We start from the raw sequence: 20,523 nt of genomic DNA, 5'->3' as shown, positions 1-20,523 counted from the left end.
TAAACTAAAAAAAAATCAGGAAAGTTTTGTGTATACTAGCATGAATGAGAACCTGAAACTTTTAAACTAAAAAAAAATCAGGAAAGTTTTGTGTATACTAGCATGCATGCACAAAACATAATGCATTCATGTATGCACATGCATGCACACACACATGCATACATGTGCATACGCACAAATACACACTTGCCAAGCTCCATGCACAAAATATCAAAATGCACCACATACATTCAGCCACATAAAGTTATATGAACTAAAATAACCTTTTGAAAACTGTTTGCTGACAAATCAAAAATACAACTTGTTCACTGCATATTTCATGTTAAGTTACTTTACCTTTAAAAGCACTGAATGATTCTGTCCATACAATTTGGAACTTGTATTTGGCAGAAATGAAATTATCCTTGTTAATTCTATCTGGTAATGTTAATAATTTTTTTAATTTTTAAAGGCTAGAGCAAGAATATATTTTAAAGATTTTTTAATAGATTTTTTTAAGACAGTATTTTAAAAGGCCTAACTTTTACTGTCCAGCAGGAAAGAATGGTTTGACTCAGTGGAGCGAGAGGAAGACACTTGTCAGGCCAGATGAAATCAATTAGTGAAAGTAAAACCACAAAACTAGTGCCACATGTACCTCTCACCTCCCCCTTCTTGGGCTAAACCATTCTTTCCCACCCAAAGGTAGAATTCCCTGTATTTGGGGAGAGGTTAGATCTTTACTCGGGTAAATTTTCTTTTACATAGAACCTGATTCTGTGGAGATTATGTGTGACTATTTCAAGCTATTTTAAAGGAGACATATTTATCCTAATATGAAGTAAAACAATGAATAACCTGCTGCTTATACGTACAAAGCAATCTCTTGCCCCAGTATGGACTGATAATAAAGCCATGTGGAGAACTAAGCCTATAAGCAATAATTTTCTTTTATAAAATTATTTATTCTGCATTTGTAGGATGGCTATTGAACATCTAATTGCATGCATATTGGTTGTAGTTTATTCCTTGCAAGGAGCATAGGGCTGCAACATTCCATGCAAATAAGAGATAATTTTTGCCACTAGAGCCATCCATAGTTAAAAATTTCTAAAATGGCATCCACATATTACATTTCTGCCAAACAGTAAGAAACTGGACCAAAAAAGCATGCAACTTAAGGCATGCAGGATATTAAGAATTAGGAACTACACGAGCACTAAAATAGTCATAAAGACCAAATTATGGTTGAGGACTAACCCTGTTGCTTTGTCGTTTAAGCCGATTGAGAACATCCCTGCGGAAGTCATGGAACAGCATGTTCTGTAGTTCTTCTAAACGACGCTTCTCTGCCTCAATTGTAGACTCACTTGCACCTAGTTGTCTGCAGAAAGCACAAAATTGGATAGGTGGACTGCATGTTTATCAGCAAAACACCTAAAAAACTAGACCATTTAAAACATTTCTTCTTTTTCTCCACAGTTTAGCTATGTTTTTTGCCTTTCATTTCAAAATAAAATTTTATGACAGCCTTGTCTAAACATTTTTCAGCAGAAAACCTGTCTGGAAAAGACTGAATATAAAAAAATATGGTGGAGATAAAGCTAAAGGAATGGAGTACATGAGGCATGACTGGGACTAAATAAAATGATGGGTCATGTGACAAGAACACAGGAGACAAGGTGAGTTGCTGTAAGCTTTGCTAATGGCTTAAACAAGTTTTGTGCCAGGTTCAGCCTCTGTGACTTTTCTTGTGAATGTGAATTTTTTTGTTCTTTCATGTCACGGTGATACTTTAGTGGCAATATGAATCCTTTCAAAGCCCTTGGACCATATAGTCTCATGGTCTCAAAGGATGGGTGCTTCGGTCCTACACCCAGCAGCTAAGTCAAATAGTCACACTTTTGTTTCATCTGTTCCTGTGTTTTCTACTTTTAGTGAAGTTTGTATACAAAGGAAAAGACATCACAGTCTTGAAGGATGAAAAGTGGAAACCAGTTTGTATTTCTGTCTGACATAACCACTCATCTCAACGCCTTGAGCCTGCAGCTCCAGGGACGGGACCACTTGATAACTGACATACATGATGCAGTGAAGGCATTTCAAGTGAAGTTGTTCTTATGGGAAACACGAATGAACCTATGCAACTTGTTTTACTTTCCTTGCTGCAAAACAGTGATGGATGAAGTCAGCGTCAAGATGTTCCCAAAAGCACATTTTGCTGAAAAACTGAACTCACTTCGTGCTGAGTTTAAACGCTGTTTCGGTGACTTTGAGGTGCAGAAAAACAATTTCCAACTCTTTCACAACCCATTTGCCATCAACATAAAAACTCCACCTGTACATTTGCAGATGGAGCTCAAAGAACTGCAGTGTAATGAGTCACTGAAGGCAAAGAACGACTCTGTGGGGCCTGCACAGTTCCCTCATTCCCTCCCAGAAACAATGCCCCAGCTTTTTCTACATGCAGCTCGAATCTTGAGAATGTTTAGCAGTACATATATGTGTGAGCAACTTTTCTCTGTGATGAAAATCAACAAAACATCACACAGGAGTCGTCTTACTGCTGTACACTTGCAGTCCATCCTGAGAATCTCCACAACACAGAAACTTACTCCAAACATTAACGAACTTGCTGCCAAGAAAAGATGTCAAACATCCACTTCTGACAAAATAAATTAAGACAAAAACTGCTAAGCCTTGGTTTGTTATTACTTTAACTTTGTTTTAATGTATGATTTTGTTTAAATAAAATTAATAACAAAAAGTTTAGTTTTCTACCATTCAATAAAAAGTTATCGGACTTAATAATGTTCATCCCCCAACCTTGTGTATGATGTGAGATTTGGCCCCCCTATGTGACTGACACCCCTGCCATAAAGGGTTGGGGAAGGTAAGGCAGCAAGGGAGAGGAGATGGGCTCTGCCTCATGTAAAGCTGGCCTCAAGAAAAGTGAGGTCTCTAACACCTCACCCCCCAACAACCTGTAAAGGTTAGGGGATGACCTTTACCTTTACCTTACTATACCCAACTTACTTTAGATCTTGAACAATCTTGGCCTGTTCATTCATCTGACGTTCAATGTGTCGTGCTCTTTCTTTTGGGTCAATGTCATGGCTAAAATATTCTTCAGGAAGGATGTCTTCCACAAGACTTGTCCTTCTTGAGCCAAACTCAGGCTAAAGAACAGGAAACAAGTAAGCAAACTATTTACTTTGATAGTAAACTGGTCTGTCAATGAAATGAAAGACTGCACTGACCACATGAACAGTACACTACATTGCCTCCAGGTCTAAATTTGGGATGGAGCATGAGAAAATAAAACTTTAATGATCAACCTTCATTATGAAGTAGTCGATCTAATAATGAATGCACTGGTAAAAAACTATTACATAAAATATTTACCAGCAATCACATAAAAACAAACTGATCAACTGTCAAAAATGGACAGGTGCTGCATGGCCAGATGAACTCTTGTGGACTGATAGTAGGTGGATTGATGGGGAAGATGGGGGAAGGCAGCGAAAAGATTGATTGATTAAATAAGAAACAAACACCAATCGTGCTACTTACCTCTGTGTCAGTTGCTTCGCAGTCAAACTCATTGTTATCCCCAGCATCAGTCTCATCAAAGGTGTGCTCCTGGTACTCTTCTGACTCTCCCAGCAATGGCTGTTAGTGTGTGACCAAGTGCAGATAGCTGCTTACCGATGTTTGGGTCAAGGTGGACATCAATGCCTTGCATCTCCCACGACACATTCAAAATCCACTTAGCATTTCCAAGCGGGTCTACCATCAGAAGTATGCAGCGTAAGTTTTTCAGGCCATAAGTCATCATGATAAAATTTATACAAGAGTTCCAAAATACTCCTCTTGAACTTTCCAGACATCTTTCTAATTTACATGTACTTTTTGCCAATTCTCCTTCTGGGGAGTCAACAAATTGCTAAAGATCTCTACTGCCTTACAATCAGTTGGGTTTTTTTTTCGTTTGTTAATAAATACAGTAAATGCTTGATTATATTCTTTTTTTAAAAAGAGTGAAAAATAGAAGAGGAGAAGAATCTTACTCTTTTGCTACTTAAAACAAAGACATTTTCCACCTACGCATGCTCTATTATTCTCTAATAGTTATCCTGCTTTCAGTCTCAGAATCAAACCTGGGTATATGTTCTTTAAAGGATGAGTGAGACATAAATTTTTTTCCCTAATGAATGGATAAAGCTCAGGGCAAGATACCATTTCCCCAAATCTGGGTTAATACCTTATTTCCATTCTCAAGATACAAGCCTACCAACAGCTTTAAGAAAGAGGTCAAAATCATGAATTGTGCACAATGAACATGTTTCCAGCTTTCCTATTGGCCAAGTTATTATGTTATTATAATCATTCTTGAGGCAGTCTTACGAAAAGGAGGCACACCCCTCCCCCTCTCCAAGAATGGCAGCTCCATGACAAATATCTACGCCTGGATCACAACAGCAACAGCAGCTTTGTTTGTTTGTTTTTAACATCGTGCCAGCAACTTTGGCTATATCACAGCGATGCAACAGCAGCAACAGATAGGCTGGACAGGATCTGGCACAGCCATAGCAGCAGGTTTACTATAAAGTATGATTTGTACAAATCCCTTACAGCAATGGTTCTCAAAGTGTGGTCCGCGGACCATTAGTGGTCCACGTGCATAGGTCAGGTGGTCCGCGGCTGGCAGTCGTTATATGTCAGCAAAGGGATCTTTAAAGTGATGGATTCCTCGCATTAACATTTTAATTACAAATAACGAGGTACATAGTTTTACATCAACTTATTACTATACTACTGTCACAAAAGGACATTTAGTTTTAAATTGTAATGAAACAAATGCGGCAATTTAAATTTGAAATTCATAGTACAGAGTGATTTTTTAGGCCTTGGTGGTCCGCCATATTTTTTACTTAAGTAAAGTGGTCTGTGGTCTGAAATACTTTGAGAACCATTGCCTTATATAACCGATTCTATTCCATAGATGTGAAATGTGGACTCTGCTTGCCAATACAGAGAGAAAAAGAGAAGAATCCAGACAAGTGCCTGAGGAGGCTGCTCCATATCTCATATCTTTTTCTTCTTCTTCCTATTCACCCCCAGTGGAACACAGGCCCACAACTAATATCTCATATAGAGAACATAAAACCAATGACAACATCTTCTCAAAGACTGTCCTTCAAGGTATCTTGGAGGGTAGTCGACATCATCGTGGCCAGAGGAAGAATTGGCTTATGAACATAAAAGACTGGATTGGTCATCCAGTGCAGGACCTGCTATCGCCCAAAACAGGCATGAGTGGCAGGCCTTGTCAACTACTGAGTCTATTAATGTGCTCTTCTCAACAACAGGTACCAGTCAAGGGACATATGACAGACTGATTGGCTGAAAGTAAACTGATTTACTGAAAGTAAACTTATCCATCAACTATCCTGGCATCTGTGTTGTTGACCTCTTCCTGGGGAAACAGTGCCTTGCACTGAGTTTTTACTCAAACATTTTATACCCTTAAAAAATAGATACAAAAGTACTACAAGATTTTTCTCTGATTTCATGTTACGTTTTTCAGCCCATAGACAAGATTCTTTCTCACCTGAGGCCTGCTTGTTAATGGTGCGTGAGCACACTTCATAGGTTCCTGCTGGAACTGTACAGATGTTCATTATAGGATCTGTTTTGCTGGGTTTCCAATCGTCCCATGATGTTTCAAAGTCTCCAGCAAAACGTAAGCAAAAACCTGCAATCAAAAATTCAATAAGAAAATTGTGTGGTCTTTAAAAAAAAAAAAACTCTTATTTAAAAACAATGGTATGAACTTCCAGCTGAAAAGCAATTATTGTTGGTAAAATTCCTCTCTTCAAGTACTTACCAAATGACATGACTATATGGAGTTACCCTGACTTGTTAGCTCAATTCCAGCTGCTCCCTCCCAATTGGTCAGCCTGAACAGGGAGAACATAACATCAACCAACTCACCCCCTCCTCTATCCCACTCTTGTCAGCCAGTGAGCACTCCTTCTCCAGTTTTTCATTTAGCTGAAAGAAACCCACAACGGGGAGGTGGGAAGCACTAGAAGGTCATGTCATCTGGTAAGTACTCGAAGAAAGGAATTTTTACCATCAAAAAGTGGTATTTCCTTTTTGTACTGTCCCAGATGACATGACTATATGGAGAATAACAAAAAGGATGGAGGTGAGGTAAACAACATGAAAAAATTTAACATACCTTAATTCCAGCGAGACCTTATAGCATAAGACCCTACCAAGCTGAGTTGGAGGAAGGTCAGGCTGGCCGAGGTATGCTGCGCTGCTGACATGGTGCCTATTGTATCCAGAAAAACAGAACAGTATGCCAAGTCTCTCAAGTAGATCATGGTGAATGTCGAATCCAAACGCCAGGGCTACATGACATGAGAATGCAAGGCTAGTTGCCAGAGCTCGAACCTCAGAGGCCCTGGTTGGAAGCAAGAAATTTGCTCTGGGAGAGAGATCCACATAAGCTGGATTAATGACAGACTTAAAGCAGCAAAACTCTGCGCCATAATGTCTAACCTACCTTCCCTTAAAGAAGAAAAATGATATGTGCCCTTCCTGTAGGAAGCCGTTCTTTTAAAGTAAATGCTCAAGGCATGCACCATGTCCTGTAGCCTAACTGGGTCATGGGGAAGCAAGGTGACCCCCTGAGAACCCAACAAAGACAGCTTACTCTTAGCCAAGAACACTGGGTATGCGAGCAGCGTTACTGAGCCATCCATCCTAATTGCATACAGGAAGGGTCTGTATACAAGGCATGAATCTCAGACACTCGAGCCACTGCTATCAAAAAACAGGTCCTCCAAGTAAGTTCTTGTCATGTAGCTCAGGACAAGGGCTCCAATACCTTCAAGTTTAGAAGGTGAGAACCCACCCAGATTTCAAGATGAAACTGAGACATGATATACTACTCTAGTCCTGGCAAGATTTCCAAAGTCCGATCTTGGTGCCCCACATCTCAAAGCCTCCCCATGGCTAAAAGTATCCAAAAGCATGGCCATATAGCCTGTTATTAGGATGGGCATCAATTCTTTTAAACTGAAGAGCCAAGGGAGAACCTGCTACATGAACTGGTGAAACCTCAAAGGGCTTCAGCACCTTGCAAGGACAGCCATTTGAAGAAAATCCTTCACTTACCTTCTTAAATAGCTGCAGTGGAAGGCCTTCTAGGGCAGCGAATCACACCACTGCTTCACCTGAGAATTTCCTACTGACGGCTGCACTTCTGATAAGTGCAGATTGAGATGTTGTAGGACTAAATGGAAGATCTGGCTGCATGGCTGTCTCAGCAACATCTGTAAGTTTATAACTGACTCAAAGAAGCCTACTATGCTCCTACTCCTAGTACACACCATAATGTCACGCTCCAACACGTAATGTATTCGCTCAACATGGTTCAAGGCGTCAGCTCTGGTGTGAGGCAATTATTTATTTAGGTGGAGTAAAAAAAGAACGAAGTAGATGATAGGAGTCAGATCATAGGTGGCCCATGTACACGTTTTGCTATTTTTTATTAACACACTCATGCAGACACATGTATAAAAACAAGGGGAGTTCATTCTGATACCACTAGAGCATTCTTCACTATCATCACTGCCATATGCTGTGGTGTAACATCATGATCACTGCTGGAATACTTTAGATGTTGAGGCTTCAGAACCAAAAGCAAGCTTATATAAAAACAGTTTCCAAGGAGTCATTATGAACAGGGTTACCAGGTCAGGGCTCTACAAGTGACTCCAAAAAAATGAGTGGTGCCCCCTAGAAGATCAACATTGACTCCCTTCACTTTCACCAGAACCTTGGGTAAAAAAACACAGTCGTAGGAAGTCACATGCACTGAGGCTCTCCCTAGGTATGGGCAAGGCATCCACCACTCAGGCTGCCGGGTCTAGAGCAGGTAACACAACGGTTGGTAACCAGCTGTCCCAGCATGAGGCAAACAGATCCATCAGCAGCTTGAAGAACTCCTGACACAAGTGATGAAATATCTTCGGGGGGAGAAATCATTCTGAAGAAAATTATTCTGAATGATCCAAACGCCACCGGCCACCAGTTCTGCAGCCATGAACGAACATCGTGCATACAAGGAAACAGCATTACTTATCCCAAACATATTGTGAATGCTGTTCAATGCACACACTTTCTACCCCAAATTATCTGAAGGAAGAAGTGCACTAGACACCACAGGGACCCACATAGTCAGGGAGAGGGGGCATGAAAAAACACCCAGTACTGCCACCTCACCCAGTCCCTCTACTTCTCTTTCTTCATGAAGAATGTAGCAGTGTCGTGAAACCACTGTCACAGTGTAGAGTGTATTAATGGCTGTCTAGCCTGACCTTATTCTTCTCTAAAGATAAAGAGCGTTTAACAGGCTCAGAAGTTCGCTTCTGACTACCTGTACCCATCTGTCCTCGGTAGAAGAAGGGGCAAACTTCACAAGATAATGCCAGACAGGTAGTTGGTATTGTGAACATGTTAGCAGGAGACTTCACCACATTTCACAGGCTGCAAAAGACTGCAGAAGCAAGGTAGTCTGAACTGCATGAAGTCAGGCAAAAAGCTGGAGAAGGAGAGCCCACTGGCTGGCACAGGTGGGATGGGAAGTGGGGTGAGTTGGTTGATTCTGTCTTCTCCCTGTTCATTGGTCAAGCCTGATCAATCAGGATGGAGCAGCTGGAATTGAGCTAGCTAGCCAGGATAACTCTATATAATCATGTCATCCTGGAGAGTATGAAGAAAAAAAAAACAACTGTACATACTGAAGCTTATGCTGAATACTTTATAGTTTATACTATACTGTCCTGGTTACTGACCTTTGAACTTTCCCTTGCTGACAAGTGACCCAAAAGAGCATGCAGAAATCTCTGTACTTTCAACAGTCAGCACTAAAGCCGCCCCTGGCTCACTCTCAACCAGACGACTACTTGCTGGGGCCTGACTCTGAGTCACAAAGAGATTCTAAAGTTATCATTTTAAAGCATGGTAAAAGTAACTACGACACATCATGGTTTTTCTTTGAATATATTTAGTAGGTTACCAACATCCCTCTCCTCATAATATTGTGCATGTGTATGCATGGGCATGTGAACTAGAATTGTGTATATTTCTTCATCTAAGTGTGTTTGCATGTGCATATATATTGACCGTTGCACCATATCTGTGGATAGTAACAAGCAATTTACATAACTATTTGTGTGCAGCTTATGACAACTACCACACCTGGAAAGGAGAAGAGTTCATCGGTACACATATGCCCATGTCATCAACTGTCAGCTGCAGGAAGAGGGTGCTGAAAGACTGAGAGGCAGATGAGACAGCCATCTGAGGCAGCTTGTCCATCACCTGGCGTGTAGCTGTTAAAACCTCTGTGTTGAGTGCCATTCGCTGCTCTGTCCAGTACTCATAGGCATTCTTGTAGTTCAACCAGACCAGCACAGCTGTCAACAAAGGTAACAGAAAAGTTGTTTAAGATACTCTTACACACTGACAAATTTTTCTGTGAACAAGTTGCGCTAGTGTTCATGCTCTCAGCATGTGATCTCTCCACTGCTGACGAAAAAGCAAGTAAACAAATGTGAATACAAACAGCCCCATTGTAGAAAGTGTTTTTAAAATTTAATTAAGATATTCTCTTCAGCCATAGATGCAATTTATTGACAAAAATCAGTATTACCTCTAGAGCATGGGAACTCACCTTTGTCAAATGCCATTGGCTGTGCAAGCATGATTGGGCGTGAAAGATGAATAAGCAATGCTTCCTGGTCACTAGATAATTGTGGCACCATCTCATCCTGATATGCAAACCACAGAAATGTAAAATATCAAGCACACAAGAATTCCATCAATGAAACAGTGAAACAGTGCATTAACAGTTTACAATGAAAAAGGGCAACCAATAACCAATCATTCCATAAATCAATAAATCTTTCTTATTACACTTAATATTCTTAATACAATATCCACTCCTTTTTTTACAAACATCTCAACATCAGTACAGCAGGGGATACCTGAAGAGCATTGCGAACCCTAATGGTTGTCTTGAAGAATGCCATAGTATAGAACTCTGGCTCTGCCTCTTCAAACACAGGGTTCTGTTTACGAACAATAAAAAGTGTATGCTGCATAAGAAAAAGATGTTAATCAGCCTTCATTTTCATGCATATTCTCAAAACATATGCCTAGCACACATAGATCACAGGTACCAAACCTGGCCAGAATAAAAAACATGTAAAGCTGATGGCATGCAATTCTTACACTAGCAACTTTTATTTTTAAACAACACTGTTAACAGTGTGAACACATGAGTATGCATCCCTTCAGTGCTTAATCAGTACTATGGGACTAAATCCATGCTGTACCTAATTTTTAATGTTTTTACACAAATTCCATCTGTGCAAGAAATTTGGAGATAACACTACATTGCTCAAGATGAACCATTTCTAAACAGATCTGCATTCCTTTATAAGCAAAAACAGATGATAGTTAAGGCAGAAAAGAGAAAGTTTATTGGGATACCTAATTTTTTTGGAATTAAAAGAAGTGCAGACTCTGGATCAATTCAGGTAGGAAAATAATACTCATAAATCAAAAAAACACTGATTCTGAATCTTACCTTCACAAGCTGTCCAAGAGCCAGGTTCAGATCAACTACAGCTTGAACAAACATTTTCTGGGCTTCCTCCAACCCTAAGAAGAAAATACAAAAACTTCCAAAAGCAGATGACCAGAAAGCAACTTTGTACAGAAACTGCATGATATAAAAATATATGCTCAATTTCTTTTGAAACTCTGGAGATAGGTTGTTCATATCTTAAAGTAGCAGTTAAGTAATGTCTTTCTTTAATACAGCTGTTCATACCATTATCTGATGTTGCCTCCTTGCTAGCCATTTGGACACGGTTGGAAACATCAAGAGTAATCTCGCCTGTTTCAAATCTTACAGCATTTGATGTTGGAGTTGTGGCTGTAATTTGAATACCCTGTTATAAAAATTAAAAATCCTTACAAAAAAGTTTCAAGAAAAGTGTAAATAAGAAAAGTACTTGAGCCAACTGCGTAATTCTGTACTTTTAAAGTTTTACGGTGTCTTAGATCATTTACATTTTTACGTTACAAAAAATAGGTCTGTCATATTTCTTAGTTCAATATAGACATCTTGATACACCGATGTTGACAGGTCCAAGGAACAATTCTCTTTGGAGATAGTTTCCCTGAAATCTATTCCTGTGAAACATAATATAGGAGAAGAAAAAGAAGCAGCCACATGGTTTTTGTAGCTCCAGCTATGATGAGATTAAACACCTTGGTAATGTATAGTTTGATGATGGAATTTATCATTTGTAAAGGACTATAAGGATTACTCTTCAATAAAAGCAATAATTATTCAAAATAATAATTCAAAAAGGATGCTGTAAATGGGGATGTGCTTAATTATAATGTTATGTGCTGAGACAGGGGTGGGGAACCTTTTTCCTTCTGAAGGGCATTATTTACAACATTATTTGTGGGCCATACAAAATTATCAACTGAAAAATTAGCCTGCTATCTTTAGTCCAACTGTAGTTTTCCCCACTGTGTGATAACCTTTTTGCAACATAAACACTCCCAGCCTGCCACTGACCATCCTCTAAGTTATGGCAATACTTGCAGATGGACTAAGGGCAGCCAACAAGAAGCAAATATATGTCTGTCCTTTCATATATGTCCTATCTTGTTGTGAACGTTTATTACTTGTACCTCAAAATTTGTTATTATTCTGGTTCATATAATATACATTTATTCTGCCTTGGTAAAAAGCTCCTAGATTTACTGAATTTTGATTCTGCCTGCAGCTGCTTTGGCTAGGCCAAATCAAATGATTTCACAGGTCCTATATGGCCCACTGGCTGGACATTCCCCACCCCTGTTCCAAGAGCATGAGAATGTTGCTGATCATTATGATAATTTTTCCCATTGCTGAGTAACATTTTGTAGATTAAAGTATATTTAATAATAATAATAACAAATGCAAAATTTGTAAAGCACCTATGCTCCTAAGGAGCATGCTCTTAGCACCTAACAATAAGAACGAAACATGGACAGCATGTGAGGGACAGGAAAGTAAAGAACATATGAACTATAAAAGAATAAACAACAGTACTAACAAAGAATAAAATCAAATACAGAAAACGCAATGAGGAACCAAATAACAAAAACAAGAACTGTGAGTAACATGATATTGCAAAAGAAAGACGAGCAGGGAAAGGTGTGAAAAAGGACTAACTTTGTGGGAAAGGGTGTTAGGAATAATGTTCACAGAAAAGGTGAAAGTATGAGGTTATATAATATTTTAGTTATTTCTTCAGACTATCAAAAATTTTTTAAAATCACGCATTCTATGTTTTCCAAATATTTGCATATTTTTTATAGGTGCAGACTGTCCTATCAAAGGAATAGCAGGTGCCAATTTCTGTTCTAATAGGTAGGTAAAGCTCAGTATACGATATAATTTTCACAAATCTGGATGACTACCTGAATTGTATTCTTAAGATAAATGCTTACAAACATCCCCATACACGGCTATGTAGGTCAAAATAATAACATCATGTTTGTAGACTGAGTTTAACCCCATCAACAGAAAAATAATTGTACCCCATAAGTCCTTTAACCTCAATAACCTCTATTAGCCATTATAACCATTCTAACCATTTTATTTTCCTCTTACTTTCAATCGAATGGAGAAGGAGTAAAGCAGAGTGTCACGAGGAGTTCCTGTGTCACGTTTGTCATCATCTGACCACAGTCGTAAAGGTTGGTCAGACCCAGAAACTTTTTGTACCACTTCATTGACTTCCTGTTCAAGATGTACATATGCATGTGTATATGTATGCATACACACATATCTTAGACTGATTTGTCAAACAGTACAATAATAATAGTTTTAAACTATTGCTAAGAAGCAAAATGTAATAGTAATACAACAGAAATTAAATAGAAGCAAGAATGAATCATTAGCTGTAGAAGTTAATAAGTCAATGCTAATTTCTGAGGCATGTTATAACATATCAGAGTAGCAACAGAACACCACACTGTAGGCAAACTCAACACCATTTTTTAAAGTCTAAAGATTAAGGACCTCATTGTCATTTATTTGCTTTTTTAAATAAGAACACTGAAATCTACAAGAGTCTCTTAAGTGACTGTCATAAAAATTACATTAGTCAGAATATCTACAAGTCTGCCACCCACCTTCATGAAGACTTTCTGCACAAACACCAGGTGGTTCAGCAGGTCTGTGGTGAGACTGTGCTCCAACATGCCAACTTCAGCTATAGCGTTGAGATAACTTCCCTCTCGAAGCTGCAGGCCCTCCTCCATCCTAGCACTTTGAATAGAACCTCCTGTCCCTTCTGACTTGGCATGTCGGTAGTCTGCCATCACCTGGATGGGAGGTAGTTCTATGCTCGCAGAAGAGGGTATAGTTGTCTCACCTGAAGTGGTGACCTAGAAATCATTTTTTCAAAGTAGATTTTCTTCATTTCAGAATAATTCTCCTTACCCCATTAGTGACACAGTAATAGAACACTTATAAGTTAACAAATAAGATGAAAAAGCTTGACATCTACACAGAAATCCACTTCAAGGGCTAAAACCTTTATGAAAGCCTTATTCCTCTTTCATGAATGGCAGGTCTGATAATATAAAAAGCTCCAGATTCTCAGATGTCTGAATGAAATATTATATTTCTGAGACTATCCTATCTCCGCTTGTAAATGTTCACTCAGCAGCTCAGTTTGTTTTATTTTCCTAATAGGCCTGTTTCTTGTGCCTAAATGCAGGATACACATCTGCAAAACTGCATTATTTCTGCTAGTTTCAAACTGAAAATGAAACACTTTCTTGTAATTACTAGCAAAATGCAGAAACATTTGAAATATTCAGATGGCTATTTTAATTACATCAACTAAAAACAAAAAAACTAAAACAAAAAAAACACACAAATAAAGTATTTCTCACCTTTGACTTGAAGCTGAGTGTATGTTTAGGCAGCACCAAGTTAAAACGAGCTTTCTTTCCTGTCAGCCCAGTCACTGTGATTGACCCAGTCTAAAACCAAAAATATATCCCAGTAATTCACTACAATTTAAAAGAAGCAGCATGATACCTTGAGAAATCTGTCCTTAAAGTGTTCTGAACCCAAGATTCTAATATAGAACAAAATGCAAATGGAACAGGCAAAAGTGATGAACTAAAATAAGCTAAAACATTCCCATTCCCATAAAATTTGATCTTTCATAATCTACCGGTATGTATGTAACGTAAAACAGATGGCAAAGAAGTCAGAATTACTGGAGAAAGCTAAACCATCTACCTTGTGCTGAGCTTTGAGTGAGGGCAGAATGGAAGCACCAATGATGAGTCCATTAAGAACAGCCTTGAAGTGGATGTGCAGTCCTGTGTCTGTAGCCTTTTCTGCTGACTTCTTTATGGGCTGGCCTCCTGACATTCTGCCAGCCTCAACCACCTTCTCTTGTTGTGGAGCTGCATTGTTTGTTTCATTGGGCATCTCTTGACCTTTTCTAAAAACAGGTCATAAAGCAATGAGATGGTAAACTAGTGCAAACTACTGTGTACTCATCACAAACTTTATTCATGGCAAGATACTGTTGCATTATCAAATATGCTTCCTCCAAGTGATTCACAAAGAAGTCAAACAAGTTCAGGCATGCAGGATAACAAACAGAATTCCCAGTTTCTTCACAAGCTATGAACACCTTGGAAGAGATAGAAGTATAACAAATAATAAATGAAAGGAACAGCTAAGAAAAAGTTTGACCATAGACCTACGTTTTTTTATAAAATCTTACCCAGTTCGAGAAAGTGGCCAGCGAAACTCCTGGAGAGTTGATGTCAGGCGCCGCGAGCTGCGTGTCATCATGCCATGAAGTACCACTGGATGCTGAGGTATGTTAACATCTATCACACCTATGGATACTAGTGCAGAGTTGTGTTCCTTGCCTCGGCGCATAAGAGTGGTCAGCATGGCTTGTGATTTGTTGATGTTTATTGTGACAACCGTCCTATAGTGAACATGTAGTGGGCAGGCTTTACTTTTAGAACTATCCTCTAAAACTATGAGCACATACAGAAAATATGGTCATGCATTTAAATATATTGCCCTGCCACACACGCGCACGCATGCACATGTGCATGTGTGACAGCAAAAACCTCCCGCGTTCTGCATAGACCAAAAAAAAAACTTTTACAAAATTCAAGACTGTCATCCAGAAGTTCATACTCACTGCATTTCTGGTGGCACACCCTCAAGCAGCATGATCATTGTATGACCTACATGGGCCGTGAAGGACGAGTCTGAGGATTTTCTGTGCTGTACACCTGCACCCAGCCATGTTACCATTTGAATATCAAGCAATTATTTCTAATCACCTTGAATAGGTCACCAAACTGTTGATTGGAAAAATGATGTATCACCACACCAAAAGGCAGACCAAATATTTTTTCCTTTTGGTTCTTTTCTTCTTTTTTTTTCTTTGTTCCCTTATTTACACTGTGGTTAGAATTTTCTAGTATTTTAAAAAGCTTGTTCTTTTTAAAAATTACCTTTAACTTTCTGTTTGTATGTGCCGGAAGCATGAACTTTCCTTAGCTCAGCCTCCAGCTTAAGTCCACTCAGTTCAGCAAGCATCTGTACCTTCTGGATCTTCGCAATCCCAAAAACCACTATGGGCACACTCTCTCCAATGTAGATACCTAAAGAAGACATTCAAAGGATTCAAAACAGTAAAGGTCTGAATAAATTCTATAAAAGCTGACCACAGAACTCTCCCTACCCCAGTGCAGTGACACATGGTATGCATCTGCAAGCTGATACAAGATCATGTGCATTTGCCAAGAGAATGCTGTTAAATCTAAAGCACTCACAAAATTAATTGTATTCATTTTAGCAAGTCATTTGTGGGAAAAAAGATATATGTATACTCACTCTGCTTGAATCGAGTCCTGATGAAAGATGTTCTTGCAAGAGGTGGATGGCCTCCAAGACCTGATTCTTCTGCACCTGCAATATCAATCTTTTTCATGGATCTTGGCCGAATTTTTATTTCTTCATGTTGCACAGGTACACTTTTTTCAAGGTCATGACGAAATACACTCTCTTTTTCTGCATCCTCTTCCACAATGACAGGCAGTTGCTTCTGGATGGTAGACTTTCGCATCACTGTTTTTGGTTCTGGCATGGTGGCATACAGGTCAAGAAGGTGGTAAAGGTGGCGCCAGCACTGTGGAGTGCTTTCTTTGATCTCATCAATGATGGTCTTTTCTGCCATGGCAGGTGAGGATGTGTCAGCAATGTCAATGGTAACAGAGTCACTGAGGTTCAAAGATTGAGGTGGAGTCATGACAGCTGCATGCTGGAAAATCAAAGCCATTGTTAGTGATTTAATGCATTTAGGGAATGCCTAAAACATTTCTTGAATAAGATTGGGAAATTACATAAAACAATTACACACAAAATATGCATATGCACAAGCATATAATCATTATATACATGCATCATTATATACTGGATGTGCATATTATGCACATTATACACATATGTACCTATAATGTTACAAGAAGTGCATATGTCTCATCACTCACACACAAGGTAAAGGCATTAAGGTCTTACTTGTGAGGATGCTGAATCAGATTTTCCACTCTGTGGTTTTTTTGCGTCTTTGGCAAAACGCAGCTGTGGTAAGCTTCGTTTTAAAGACGTTGACACAGATAGGGCTTCAGGTCTCTTTGTGCCATGAACACACTGCAAGAGATGAGCCTTTGGAGATGCTGTCTTTGCTGGCTGTGATGGACGTGGATCCTTCTCAGTATTGTGACTAGACACATGACCAGTCCCCGATTTACTCTGAGATGTACACAAAAAGTCACAGGCCAGATGCTCTGTGTGTGATAGGTCAGACTGCTGAGTGTCAGCACTAGAGGTAGAATCCTTTGACTCCTGCTTACGATGGGTTTGAACCCAGTCAGGTGATGGATGCCGCTCTTTTAATTCCACCTGAGTCTCTTTAATATTGTCTACCATTGTTAGTACCTGCACAAGTTAGAAATGTTTGGGATTTTTTATTCTTTTGTTTTTTGGTCACAATTCATTCATCAAGAGACATGTCACTGAAGAATGTTATCAAACAACATAAACAAATGGCTTTTGAAAAAGATCAACAATGATAAAGATAACTTTTATAGTAATATATTCTTTTTTAACCTGTATCAAAAGCCAGTGCTTGGTTCACAATTTCACATCTATTCTCTAGGCACATGTGCACACACACACACAGGCACATAGCCAATCTTCTGCAGCAAAATGGTCATTAGCTGACCACAGCAGTAAATCCCCAAAATAAATGCTCATCCACAGTTTAATCTTACCTGATGCACAAGCCTCAACAGCAGTAAATCCCCAAAATAAATGCTAATCCACAGTTTAATCTTACCTGATGCACAAGCCTCAAAAGGGCCATGTCGACATGCTGTGTAATGGCCTTGCAATCAACCATTAGGTTGATCTGCAGTGTAGTAGGTTTGGCCTCAAGCTTGTGCATGGCGAATGGTGGAAACACTGGCATCCCTTGGTTCTCTTCTGCTTCCCCAAAGTCAACAACATCTTTCATTGACACATCAACTTCAAAGACCTCACAGACAAAGGCTGGTGTGCCTCCACTCATGACTGGCCGGTGACGTTTGCCTTTGTTCTTGCTCTTGCTTTTGTGGTACGGAGATGGCTGAGATTCAGCTATCTGGACCTGAGTCCAAAAATCACAAAAAAAAGACAAAAAGCCATGCAAGGTGTGAGCCTTCTTCATCAAGGTCACTTTTAAAAAAATGCTGTTGAGTCCACTTCAGTTACTGATTTTGGAAGGGAAAGTGCTTCCCTTTCTTTCTTTTTATGTAACCCAGCTGTGTAGTCTGCAATGTACCTTAAGTCTTGCAAATAACTGTTCGATACTTAGGTGTTTCCGTTTGCTCATTCAATACTACTTCCATCTATAATGTTTGTGATCTCATGTTAAAGATGAGATATGGGAGATATAGGATATCTGTACACTTTAAAGTTAGCTCTCTCTTCAGTGCTTAGTTTAAAGTGCACTGACTGACCACAGAATTTCACAGACTAAGAGTTAAGTAACCCCATTCTAAGATGGAGGATGACTGCGAAAAGTATATGGTTTCCCTAGCTCATTTGCTATTCTACTTCCACATATTCTGCAGTGAACAGGAACCTATTACAACGCATGAACCACCATATTAGCATGGTGCTAATACTAGTGATGAAGACAAATGAAGATTGTGAACAAATACAGTGAACTAGAGATTTTAGTATTTATGCAAAGCCTTTCAGCTTCAATGCTGCAACATCATAATCTCAGGATCCTGATAATCAGCATGTTTTATTAAGCTTTAGCAATCAGGAATACACTGTATCACAAACTGGAAAATATGTCAATTACCTTCAGCACATCTAGGTGCCCTTGCAAAAGGAGATGTCCACCAAAGTTCTTCATCATCGCTGAGGGTCTCACACTTTCAACATGGAGGCCCAAACTCTGGAGGAATGGCTTAAACAAAATCTGTTACAAAAAAAAAACCTCCAGGAAATGGTTGAGCTATACAAATAAATATTTAGGGGAAAAACTTTCCCAGATGATCAACTGCTTAAACAGTAAAAAAGAAAAAAAAAAGAAAGACTCAGATGGGAGTCCATATAATTAATTCAAAGATCTGCAAACCAATTAATGTGTGCATGATCAATATCAATGTGAAGAAGAATGGTTCAGCAGAAGCAGACATGCACTTACCTGTGCATCAGCCAACTGCACTGAAATGCGCTTACCTGTGCATCAGCCAACTGCATTATGGACGTTGCCATAGTGCAGTTCTCTTCATTGAGGTCTGTGTGCGAGTCCTCCTGACTCCAGGAACTTCCCAGACCAGTCCACGAGTCGTGGTGTTGTCGGCCAACACTATACTTCAGATCCTCCTCAAGTGGCATCTAATCAATAAAAATGTTATTGTATACATGTTTGTTTGTATGTTATGCACTTGTGTAAGCATCAGTGTGCACCTGAGTGCATGCAAAGTTGTTAACATTCCTGCACATGAGGAAATGCATATATTCAACTTTAAGAATAAACACATCTCCACTGACAGTACATTTTTTACTCTTCTCTAAAGCAGTAAATCATGAATATACAAATGATTTTAAAAAAGGAGGGTTTTAATTAACTTACCTTGAATTCTTCCTGTTGTTTTGCCATCCACTGATATAAATCCTCCTGCTGCTGGCGATTTTTCAAAATAGACTGTGGTTTTGCTCCCGCACCTACAATCTTTAAAGGTGTGTGGGGTGGTGTTGGTGACACCAGCTGCTCCAGACTTGATGCACTTTCTGCACTCACAAAACTGAGGTTGCTGTCATTGCGCAACAATGCACCAGAAGGAAGGTTTGGAGTAGGTGAAAGCCGATGTTCTGGGGAATCAAGTCCTCCCAATGAAGACATGAATATTCCTAGAAAAATAGAACCGTCATATTAACAACTAGTAAAATAAGCGATCCAAAATTCTTAAAATTACTTATATCAAAAGGAGCCATTTAAATAAGAAAGTTCAAAAACAGAAATTGCTATTTCATTTTTCTTTCTCCAAGTATGATTCATTAAGGTTATTCTCTTACTATGAACCACATTCAGGAAATACATTTTCACGACAAATTATATATTTTTTAAATAAGTCACCTTTGGGTCTGTTTTTGTTGCTTATGTTAGAAAAGAAGTTGCCAAGTCTCTTGTTTTTGATAGACACAGATGATCCCACACTTCCTTCATCAGGTGGCAAATTTTCACCCTTGCCTCCAGTACTTAAGGACTGTTTACCCCTACTAGCAATGCTTGGATTAGAAGGTGTCTTGTGCATTGAACCGCCTTCTGCTTGCAGCAAAGACATTCTCTCATCAACAACATCAAAATTCTCGACTGTGACCTCTCCATCATCCATACAAAGATTGTCAACACTTTCTGAGGCTGTTGGCAAAGAAAATGTCACATTGTATGGACGTACAGGTTTCTTTGTTTTGAAATTGACCTCATCCAAGTTAGGCATGTACAAGACATTTTTCCACTGGCGCATGAGTGCCAAAATACCCTTCTGTAGTGTGATTATCTGTGGCACTGTCTCTGAGGCAACCGCATGTTCAACAGGGTCTGTTCCAACTTTATGAAGGTATTTTCTTAACACAGTCAACAGCTGGCAAGAGGGGTCTTCTTGCAGTGTCTTTGACAGTGCCGATAGCTTGCTGAATTTGCTCTGAGTAAAAACAAAAGAAGAAAAATCAAAACAAGGATTAGGTATTGTAATATCATGCTTTACAAAATCCAAGTAATAAAATTAGAACAAAATAGAAAACTATTTTACCACAATATAGAAAAGTTAAAAGAA

General features: G+C 39.1%; 1 protein-coding gene across 1 annotated transcript in view; it reads right to left on the bottom strand.

The window, feature by feature from the left end:
- LOC112559164 (uncharacterized protein KIAA1109-like) overlaps positions 1 to 20,523 on the bottom strand; it is a 79,589-nt gene that overhangs the window by 27,868 nt on the left and 31,198 nt on the right. Inside the window, 25 exon segments of the mRNA XM_025230163.1 lie at positions 1,240 to 1,363; positions 3,016 to 3,152; positions 3,553 to 3,639; positions 3,641 to 3,768; positions 5,594 to 5,737; positions 8,853 to 8,979; positions 9,259 to 9,476; positions 9,734 to 9,830; positions 10,047 to 10,130; positions 10,652 to 10,725; positions 10,898 to 11,018; positions 12,743 to 12,871; positions 13,267 to 13,521; positions 14,035 to 14,124; positions 14,390 to 14,597; positions 14,886 to 15,098; positions 15,321 to 15,414; positions 15,640 to 15,789; positions 16,022 to 16,448; positions 16,706 to 17,125; positions 17,526 to 17,834; positions 18,540 to 18,659; positions 18,923 to 19,081; positions 19,320 to 19,597; positions 19,824 to 20,391. Of these exon segments, the coding sequence (XP_025085948.1) occupies positions 1,240 to 1,363; positions 3,016 to 3,152; positions 3,553 to 3,639; positions 3,641 to 3,768; positions 5,594 to 5,737; positions 8,853 to 8,979; positions 9,259 to 9,476; positions 9,734 to 9,830; positions 10,047 to 10,130; positions 10,652 to 10,725; positions 10,898 to 11,018; positions 12,743 to 12,871; positions 13,267 to 13,521; positions 14,035 to 14,124; positions 14,390 to 14,597; positions 14,886 to 15,098; positions 15,321 to 15,414; positions 15,640 to 15,789; positions 16,022 to 16,448; positions 16,706 to 17,125; positions 17,526 to 17,834; positions 18,540 to 18,659; positions 18,923 to 19,081; positions 19,320 to 19,597; positions 19,824 to 20,391 (4,761 nt within the window).

Source organism: Pomacea canaliculata, linkage group LG3, assembly GCF_003073045.1.
Source record: "Pomacea canaliculata isolate SZHN2017 linkage group LG3, ASM307304v1, whole genome shotgun sequence".
Lineage (NCBI taxonomy): Eukaryota > Metazoa > Mollusca > Gastropoda > Architaenioglossa > Ampullariidae > Pomacea > Pomacea canaliculata.
This window is presented reverse-complemented; position numbering and strand designations above follow the sequence as displayed.